Here is an 11,273-nt window from a genome sequence, read left to right as displayed (position 1 = left end):
GTAGGCCTGTTTAAACTTGGGAACATACTTTGATAAAACTACTTTTTTACACTTCATTGGTTGTCCACAAAATAATTCATGCTACTTTCAAATTTTTAGTTTAGAAAAAATAAATTGTAATATGACTATTTTTCTTGCTGATCTTTAAGTAGTTCAAAAAATAGCCACTAGAGAGCTGAACACCACAATGGCAAACAATGAAATTGAGTGCCAAAATGAACTAGCTTCATAACAAATCTCACAAGAAGGATCTGCTCTTTCTATTGGTTGCAAATAATCCAATAAAAAATATCAGTGAGAATTACAGACATTTTTTGAAAGATGGAAAGAGATTGGATGGGAATGTCATGTTGATTTGAAATTATTATTAATTCAGTAAAGTAAGAAGCTTGAAGACTAAGTTTACACACTAGCTTGCCAATATCTATAGTATAAGTGTGTAATTTGTAGGTAGGTCTGAATATTTAAAATAGGCAATTCAATATTAGTGTTAGAATAAATTACAAAGAAAAGCAACCTACCCAATCACTTCTACAGAGGATTGAGTAAATTATATTAAATTAATTATGAATATGAAAGTCTTGTGATGACCACAGCTGATATACAGTTTTTGTGGAAAAGCATTTATCAGAACTACATTTGATATTTCTTACATAATGTGATGCCATCAAAAACCAATCCCTCTCAGGAAGGATAATGTAACAGCCCTTTCTGATGCAAAACATTCATATACTCAGATCGTAAGGTTTGTTCAGATTGAAGATTTAGAATTTCTTCTGTATTATAACCTATAGATTTGGGTGGGTCAATGATACAGAGTTACATTCAAAATTTAATTAAATAACTTTATTACCAGTGTATGTCAATAAACTGTTTTAATGGCAAAGGTTTAATTTCAATATTTTAAAATAAATTCTTTATCTTCACTTCTCATTATAACATGATACATCTAGGCTCTATGTGTCTTTAAGAATGGAACTATTTTGGATGGATTAGCTTTGTGGAAGAAGAATGTGGACAAGAGGTTTGAGGGAGTTGAGGAATGTATGATCTGTTTCTACGTTCTTCATGGTTCGACGTGTCAGCTACCTCGCTTATCTTGCCGTACATGTAAAAAAAAGTTTCATTCAGCTTGTTTGGTGAGTTTTTCATTTGGCACAGGATAATACATATTGACTGTTGTTAAACCTCATGGTTATAATTTACTCAATGTTAATGCCAAGCTGTGTATTGAATTTTCCCATTTTGTTTTTACATGCTACATATTACAAATACATTTAAGTATGACAGTAAGTAGAGTATTTCAGTACATAATGTCAGAGTTTAAAACTTCATTTAGATAAAATATTATTGCAAATTCTCCTAAAATTGAAAGTTTCTAATACACGTTTCTTCTATCTCTCAGTACAAATGGTTCAACACCAGTCAGAAGTCTACCTGCCCACTATGTAGAGAATTCTTCTAGACATCTAATTTGTAAGTTGAAATTGTCATCCCTGTTGAAGCAGTTTGTAAAATTTGTAAAAGAAAGTTTGGTTGATATAGAAATGTATTGTCAGAGTTTATAATATTGCAAGGTAAAATAATAAAATAAAGCTTCCTGGTGTGTTTTTTCTATCTCACACAGAATTTTGTTTTGTAAATAAAAAGGGCCAGGTATACGTGAAGTGACTGGATCATTTGGCCCAATTCCCACATACACAGGCCCTTTTGTTGATAAGATACATGAGGAATTGTGTAAGAAAGTTCCTGTTGATAGACTACAAGATCGCAGAGTTTGGCGTGACAAAAGACTGGCTGCTTTGGCTATGCTTAAAAAAGATATGGACAGTAAGGAAGAATGAATCTTACTATTTTCAAATGTGTGATGGGCATTACTGTTAAAGAACATTGAGTATTACATAATGCACTTGCAGCTTTTCAATACTGGATAAATTGAACTCTTAGCTTTTACTCAACTTAGCCATAAATGCGACTTTTAACAATTATGTTAAACATCCAAATACCAACTATACAAGTTGTAAGTCGATTTTTTTATTTCTCACATAGCATGTGTTTATACTTCACCTAATTACAAAAAGCTTTATTTACATTTAGTGAATTAACAGTTGTTTTAATACTATGGAAATTTAGCCACAGAATTCAAATAAAGTATATTTGTAATGAAACATTTGTCTCTATCATTTAGTCCATACCTTTCCATAAGTTCCTTTATACCTAATCCAAATTTACAGTTTAAAGTGGGCTTCAGTTTAACAAGATTTTTTTTTCAAAGAAAAATACAGCACATCATTGATACACCGAATACATTTTTTAAAACTAAGATATAAAAACTATTTCTAGTATCTTAGCATCAAACTGATCAGATATTTCTCCAAATGAAACATTACTTTTAATGTTATTATCTATTGCATTAGGTTGAGAAATTTGAAGTTCTGATTACAAGTTACTTACCAGCTGCATTAAGGTGGATTGTCTCTATAGGTCCAACGAAGGCATATCTCATTCCAAGTCCAGCTGTCATGATAGTGTCTACATCTTCTAAAGATGTCACTCCACTCTAAAGTATATTGTAAAAGAAGTATTTTTAAACCTGAACTACTTCACAGAGTTCTGTCTAGAAATAGCTAACCTGGATTAATACAAGTTTACCATACTCTCATTTATTGTTTATTTTTAATATATTAATACAGTTCAGATGATAATTTCAGTCATATGTGTTACCAGCAAATAACAAAAAAAACTACTATAATTTATTACTTAGCAATATACAGTTCCTTTTTTAGCTACAGCATACTGATTCATAGAATGACTCAGAGTTTTTAAAGTACAAACTTTTAGGTCATAGCTCCATCATCTCTTGACCAATTTGAGATCTAATTAATGTACTTGACCATGCCCACGGTCTCATAGATTAATTTCAGTTTGAGGGTAGGCTGGTAAAGATCTTGATGAGTAATAAAATTGAACCAGGTATACACGCACCCCATGCTTGGTATTGCTGGTACACAAAAATATAGTTAATAAAAACGAAAAAAAAAAAAGGATCATAGATTAATTTACTCTAATAAAGAATTAGGTTCTGTGACTATTGAGGATTCCCTCTTGTTTTTTAAATATCTTCAGTAAATAAAAGTCTCTAACTTTATTACAAAATTCCATGTAATTCAGAAGCTAGTACAATATAAAGATCAATTAGTAATTGTAACTTAACCAAATGTTAGATGTATTTGACATGAGTTTATCATGAACACTTCCCTATTCTCTCTCTTTTTTAGCAATATTTTAGCTCTACCAAGTACTTTAAAGAACGTGAAACTGAGAAAATTGATCAACAGGCAAAAGATGTTTATAAAAGTCCTTTTGACGTGGTAGGTCTTTTGCATAAATCAATGTCAAAAGAAGTAATCGTTTTTTGGTGAAAAAACCATAACCTGAAAGAAGCAGTGTACAGAAGTCATAAGAAAATTCCGATTTTGAAACTTTATAACAAATACCTAATATTTATTTCTGAAATATGTTCATTTATTTACTATCATTAACTTCATTAAAGAGCAGGTAAATTTCGTATATATCAATTATTAGCATTTGTATTACAAACTGACCTCTAATAATCTCCAACATTCATTAATTATTGCATACTGAATTCTATTGAGGATGAATCCATTAATTTCTTTATTTAAAGTCACTGGTTTTTGTCCAATCTCTTCCATCAAGCAACGGGTTTGAGTAACAATCCTAGGATCAGTCCATTTTTGGGATAAATAATTGCTCTTAAATGTTTTCCATATTTAGTGTAAAGACCAAAGACAAAAATGTCTCCTCCAAAGGACTGAATAAAAGTGACAGTGAATGGTGTAATATTTATCCCTATCTACCGAAATATCCAAATTTTTATTTTTGACAAATGCCTTCATGATTAACATAGTGATCATAAATATTTAACCACCCAAATGTGTCAAACTCTCTTGACTTACAATTTTATAGAACTGATGTTTGTTAAGCTGGACCTTACTCGGTAGAAGTATGAACAAGCACTGTTAAATGATATCATTAATACTCCACATTAAATATCAAATATAATGAACTTTTCTTCTGTGATACATACTGGTACAATTGGCCCAGACTTAAGCCTAATGTATAATGTCCATCCTAATATATCAAGCTGGTTGACACATTCCTTGAAGAAGGTATTGGTTAAATTTAGTGACCTGTATGCATACTGAAATTTGTCCTCATCAAGTGACTTTGGACACTTGAAGGGTCCATGGAAACATCTTTCACAGGAGTAATCAAGAATAATTCAGGGTCATATCAACCCTGGTTCACTTAGGAGTGTATAGACTGAATAAGCGCTAGGATCCTGAATAACTGTGATTTTACCTCATTGTAGCTCAGATGTTACTTTTAACTGTTACATAATTTTTCGATGCAGTGCATGGTGTCCATTACAGTGTTGTTGTTTTCTTAACGTAGGTGAATCCTCCCTACTATGTTCCATTGGTTGAAATTGTTCCAGCACCGTTGATGTAGAGCAGTATGTAGTTTATATATAAAAGCTACTGTATTATTCATTATAGGACAACAGAATTATTTTCATACTTACCGGATGACTAACAATCACTTGCCTGCGATGTTTTAAGCCCTCTGAAAAACTTGATGGTACGAAGCAACTTGTTGAACTAGATAAAACAACTTCATCTGTAGCCAACTTATCTAATTCTTTGAAAATTTTTTGTTTCAAATCCAATCTTTCAAAGACACACTCCTACAGAAAATTAATATTCATACTTTAAAAATGAACAAAATTTTTAAACATTGTATTTTAAGTTATAAAATAAAGATATTTTAACTCATGATTTGTTTTGAACCAAAATGTGAAATTTCACTGTGACAACATCTTCTATTGTTTTTGAATGTCAAAGGTTTTTTACTCATTCACGTAGATCATAATTTTATTGTATAAATGATGTTTTTGTTGTCCCACTGCACCCATCTTTAACTGTATTAGTACTTCATCATCTCACTTACGGAACAGTTCATTGGTGAAAATCATGTAATAAAGGCAAGACTAATGTCCAAGAACACCAATACAATATATTTTTTGAGTCATAATTTAACAGATCTCCTCATTCCAGAAAAGAAGTAACACAAAATATTTAAAGTTTAACTTAAAAGTTAGAAATGTAGCTATATTTGTAAGAGCATTGTATATAGGAAATATTATAATGTCTCATATATTGCAAACAGTGATGCCAACACTTCTAATATCAAATAAAAACAGTTTATTCTGGACAATACCAATAAATTATGTATTCCAGGACCTGTTCCTTATTGAATGTTTAACAGTATTGTCTTTCAGTTTCTAGTAACCTTTCAAAGTGACCCAGATGTGTACCAAGCACACTTCCTCTGTTTAGTGGTAACAGGCACTCGCAGTCAATCTGTTTCCAAACCTAGCTTTCATTTCTGCTAATTTGATATTAAAACATTGTATAGGTATTGTTTACCAATAATGCCGTGCAAACTAACAGATGGTCATATTGCTAGATGAACAGCTGGTCCAGAATAACTCTCAACTTTTTCTTCATTTGAAATTCTATTACCTTCAATAAACTCAAACAGTATTCCACTTCAACAACTACAATATTCAAGATTGTACAGATGTTACAATCTTTATCTTGAATTGTTTCTAGCAGGAAATAGTTTGAGATTAATGATGTTGGAAAGATAAGCAATTAGAACTTCTTATAGTTTTAAAGCTCAGATCAATATTCTCATTAACTGTTTGAAAATAAATTCCAGTCTATACTTAGAATACAATAGATAACATACAATGGTTTAAATTGCATAGCATAGATTACATAATTTTTTACTTAGCTATAACTAAGCTAAGATTGGTAATTGTTTGTACCAATATTTTAGTTGCTGTTATGCAGTGAGTTGCAGTTGCAAGCTCCTCTTTCATTTAAAAATAGAAGAAAGGGAAAAAGAAATTAATCACGGTTCTTTCATAGCTATCCCCAAAGCTCTTAGGTAAGGTTATAGACTAATATTTGCATCAGCAAGGTTCAATTTTCAGTTCACCCGCTTTAAGTTTAAACTAGGCTTAGTATAAAGTGTTATGAATCAAAAGGAGTCAACTAGAAAAGTTTGTGATACAAAATATGTGTATAATGAAAAGAAAGAAAATATTAAAATCTACATACTATATATTGGCCTACAAGTTGTGAATGTTTTTTTAGTTCTGTTAATAGTACTAATTTACACCATGAACAGATATGGATTTAATTACACAAATACCAACGTATAAGTTATGAGTATGAAGTACTATGTACCATGTGTTGACTTTAGGTACACTGCAGAGTTGCTAAATGTGTGTGTTAAGTACAAGTTATCATGATTTATTTTCAAGTACAGGCTTAGTTTGAGTTATTTCATTACATAATGTCACCCTAGTTTTTATTATAATGCAGAGTTACTATGAGTTGACTTGAAATTACAAGTAGAATACTATCATCTGATTAATTATACATTTAATATTAAGTTTTAGCATGTGTATAAATATGTACAAGGCAGCAAGCCTGAGACAGGAACTATTTTACTGGTAAAGTCAATCTCATTATTAAAACACATTAATCCTAGTTGTGTGAAAAATTAGTGGAGAATGAATCTTTGGAATATGAGCTTAGCAACTAACACAATTTATATCTGTAAGCAGTACGAGATAGTGTCAACATAAGCTACATAAATTGACAGATCATCAAGCAGCTACATGCTGTTACTAGAGGTGGAAATGACATGGAGGTGCCTAAAAATAGTATGGTTTGATATATAAAATTCTGCTTTGCTTTCACTCACGAGTTCTCAAAATAAACATAAAACCCCTTGCTTACCATAGGGGTATGCCCACAAATTCTACTATATGGGCATATTTTAATAGGGTTCTCAGTGAATCCATTGACACGTGATTTGTTGGGCCTTTCCTTGGTAATGTGTACAAGATTTTTACTGTACAAGTAGCAACAGCAAACCACAAAAAAGATCCGACTTAACAGCTATGGTGTTTGCAGATACCACATGTCTTGCTTCCCTCTAGTATATATTTTGTATCATACAAAATTTTTGAAGTCTAATTTAAAACACAAATCCAAACAAGCTCATGTGCTAATTTAACTTCAGACATTACTTTCTGTATCAGGATTTGGTCAAGGAGGCTATCTACTGTTTTGTAGGATAGTTTTGTTGTATCCAACATTGTTCAGTGTATGCAAGACTGCTTTACAATAGACACACTTTGGATACTTGCCATCCAATTTTGTGATTGATAAATTACAGAGATAACATGATTTGTAATTATAGACTGGGCATTATCAATTAGATTCCTTTCTTGTGTTTAAAGAAGTCTTGTCCTTGTTTCAGTATCTGAAAAACTGCTGCCCACTCATGTTTTTTTTTTGTACATTTTAATATCTTCAATAGGTTTCAATCCATTTCAAAATACAGTTTTATTTCCATTATCTTATTACTATAAAAATTCAATTCCACTTGACCTTTATTCCAGGTGTCATCTTATTCACCCAAATAAAGTATTTTTGCTCCATTTTTACATCATGTTATGCCTTTTTCATTCAACCTGTAACAAAATCACTAAACTTTCTTTCCAAATAGAAGATCCGTAAAATTATTGTTACTGTGAAAGACCAGGTATGTGGTTGATACACTCCTAACCTTTCAAATATCAATGGTACTAATTACTGGAAATGTAGATAGTTTTATTATAATAGTTATTTATGTTAATTTCTTAATTAACAGAATATGCATCTGAGAGCTGAATTTTACATCCTATAATATAATATTACGTAAAAGAACTATATCCATTACTTGATATACAGTTCTCAGATTTTACCTGAACATGTTTGGCACCTTCCATACATTCAGATAAAGTGTCACTTTTAGATATTAATTTGAGCTGCTGTTCAACAGATAAAGTACCTCGGAGGTAGCCTTTAGTTTGTAACGTCTTTAGGTCTTCTTGAATCAGTTGAAGAGCTTCATCCACTCTCTGACTTTCAATATCATACAAAGATACTCTGTAATTAACACTGGCAAACAGCATTGCCCAACTTCGACCAATGAGACCGCTAAAAAAAGTAAAGTATAGATAAATAAACTACGTTTGAACCAAACGTAATTGGAAAGTCTTTCATGAAAGTTAGGTATCATAATGATATAATTATAACTATTTATGTCATAATTTGGAGTTAAGAAACATTTGTATCAGTATGATACTGAAAATATTAACAATACATTAACTGCAAGCACCTTTACTTTGCCACAAAGTCTGATATTCATAAAAACTTCAACTTAAACCATTAAGTAACCTTAGTGATTAGGTTTCCTTACTTAAACATTTTAATTTAATTTTTCAATACTGCCATAGTCCATTTAAAAATAAAATAATAGCCACACGTACCTTCCAACAATGCCAACTTTCTCGCTCTTTTCCATTTTTCTAATAAACTTTCAATTTAACTTTTAGGTAAACTGAATTGTCCACGAACTATTGATTTTATTAATTTCAATTTTCGAATAAGTAACCAAGAATCCTATGTGTGCTAATTCCTTGAGTTTCATTTTATAAGAAGTTCAAAGTATCGCCATCTAGAGTCGATTATGTAAACATTAATTTTACTCATTTGTGGAACTTTTTTTTTATATTTCTTTCTGATAGTTACTACAATATTTAAAAAGGTAAAATATAAAACCGAGAATTTGCATGTGAAAAATACTTTAAATAGTACAATAAGTAAAATTATCTACAAAAATAATTGGCCTTGATTTGATTAAGTCACGTAACGTAACACTGATATCCTTTCTTACAGTGTATCTTATTACATTGACATGGGTAGAAACTTCTTGAAGGGCTTTCTTTAACCGCTTTCTGTGATAATTAAAAAAAACAAAAAAAAACTTGTTTTTGTATTTGGAAAGTCGATATATTCTTTCGTTATATTCGGTTGTACTAGTAATCTGCTTCGTTATACAAAGTGCAAACCAAACAATGCGAGCAATTTTAGAGGAACTTCCAACAACATAGATTCGTTCATTAATATGTTTAAAAACATGTATTTTAATTTTAAAACTTTCTACTGATGTGCTAAGCCTAGCTTACACACGACTTTCTGAAAAAAGAGAGAGAGAGATGCTCACCGTCACTATAAACTATTATCACAACTTATCTGTGGTTTATAGTAGAGCATTAAATTAGTTTTTTCAGCTTCAACAGAACACTTGTTAAACATAATTTAACGATATTATTAAAACAATGCAGGATTTACTAAAGAATACAAAGTATACGCACTTTTGTAGTGGCGTTGTGCTTATAAGCTACCAGTGTGCGTGGTCTCTACCAAATGCTTTCTTAATACTATTGTAATAATCCCAAATTCAAATATAAATACTTGGTTGAATATGCTCATTTTTATTATTATTATGAGAAACCAATAAGTTCGTAAAACTAACATTGAAAACTTAATAATATGAAAAGTAAAAGGCACTCCATTTATTATTATTTGTACAATTATTATCATTAACCCGCCACTGACAACAAAATCACTTTGTTTTCTGATTGTTCCCCAACCCCCAAAGTATTTGTGCACGACGCCCTGCAATTTGGAAGTGCCTCGTGTTGTGATCAGTCTATAATTAAATAATAATAAAAAACAACAACAACGAAGAAGTGTAAGCTCATATCAATGAGTATGTACAGAAAGAGAATTTATTGAAAACTAACGTCATAAATCTTTCCACAACAACACTGACCACGCAATTTCCGAAAATATGTTAATCCGTAATATTGACAGTAAGATATTACATTCTAAAATTATAAACGAATCATCAAAATAATTTTTAAAAACTATTTTAAAATTCATTGAATTTCAGGTCTTATTCGAAAGATAACGTAATTCACAATACTGCTTTGAAATACGAAATAAAGCTCGTACGTAAGAGTACATGCAAAACCTTCATCTTTTCAGTAATATAAAAGTGTAATTTCGTTTCATATAGCTTTTGGTAATGAAATTAATTCCAAACAGTACGTTTGTTTATTGTTAATCACAAAGCTGCAGAATGGGCTATCTACAGTGTGTTCACTGTTATTATCGAACTTGAATTTTAATGTTATAAGTCCCCAAATATATCGCTTAGACACCAGGGGCCCAAGCTATGTAGCATGTCTTTATTACACATTTTACTGTTCTGTCATACACCCTTATTATTGCATAGTGCCTACACATCTAGTTCATCCAACCCATTTGCTTTAAAAGCTGGTTCAACATATTTTGTTAGTGTAATGACGCCTTAGAAGTAATGTAATAACAACTAAGAAATGACGTTTTAGGTTTATAATAGTGAAATACCTTCTCAAGTCAGTGTTTCTTTGTTTTAAATCCTGTTACGTATCTGCTTGTTTGATAATTTCCGGTAGAATTTCTTTCCGAAGAACTTCAGGGATATAAGTCCTTTCTTGATTAAATCAGTTTATTCTTTCTCGATACAACCTTTTAGTACACAGTAATTCCAGAACGTTTAATACACGCTATAAATCACAGCGATTCACAACCTCGATAACGCTCTATGCAACTGCAAAACACACACAATTTAGGGTTCACATAGCTACTGTTCGCTTGACTCAATTATCTATCTGTCGCTCGCTTCTCTGCCAGGCTTATATACTAAAAAAGAGGGCGTCTAGTAAACACTAGGACATTCGCGGAGTTCCTCGATAATTCGAGAAACTCCAGCGCGCATGCTCCCACGTCACGCGGCTTCCGCTGTCGTAACACTGCCCCTTCCTTAGTATTGTTTGTCCCGAACAATAGTCAATTACATTTAACCAACAGATAATTAAAAATAACTTAATTAAATGTACAAAGTCTCTTAATTTTACAGGACTTTTCTTCTTTCGTACTGGTCTCCCTCTTATTAGCTTCTGCTTCACGTGGGATTCGTCTGCTCCATCAGGAAATGTCCCATTATCGGTAGCAGTCACATCAGTGGTAGTAACTTCATTAACGACTTCACTGTTTTACTTCTTAAAACCGGGTAGAGTTTATTCTTCAACAGTGGCTTTTTCAAGTGACACGTCTTCAGCAGCATCATTTGTTCCATTGTTCACTTCGTTCCAACTGAAATGACTTGAACCCGTGATAACGCCAAAGCCTGTTGCCATGCGCCACCTCGCCAACCATATTTTATTTGGAAAGTCA

General features: G+C 31.6%; 1 protein-coding gene and 1 long non-coding RNA gene across 2 annotated transcripts; one reads left to right on the top strand and one right to left on the bottom strand.

Annotated features, from left to right (window-relative positions):
- The first annotated feature begins 973 nt into the window (after positions 1-973).
- LOC111083610 lies at positions 974-1,622 on the top strand. The gene is made up of 2 exons (XR_002609139.1): positions 974-1,139; positions 1,406-1,622. It is a non-coding gene; the product is annotated as an uncharacterized LOC111083610 (long non-coding RNA).
- A 497-nt stretch (positions 1,623-2,119) lies between these two features.
- Positions 2,120-8,645, bottom strand: LOC106476335 (lambda-crystallin-like). The gene is made up of 6 exons (XM_022380232.1): positions 8,477-8,645; positions 7,910-8,144; positions 4,571-4,768; positions 3,606-3,773; positions 2,455-2,560; positions 2,120-2,217 (listed from the first exon to the last, which is right to left on the bottom strand). The coding sequence occupies exons 1-6, from the start codon at positions 8,509-8,511 to the stop codon at positions 2,120-2,122; spliced, it is 840 nt and encodes a 279-aa protein (XP_022235940.1). The 5' UTR covers positions 8,512-8,645.
- Between the last annotated feature and the right edge of the window lie 2,628 nt (positions 8,646-11,273).

This window comes from Limulus polyphemus, unplaced genomic scaffold (assembly GCF_000517525.1).
Source record: "Limulus polyphemus unplaced genomic scaffold, Limulus_polyphemus-2.1.2 Scaffold10316, whole genome shotgun sequence".
NCBI lineage: Eukaryota > Metazoa > Arthropoda > Merostomata > Xiphosura > Limulidae > Limulus > Limulus polyphemus.
This window is presented reverse-complemented; position numbering and strand designations above follow the sequence as displayed.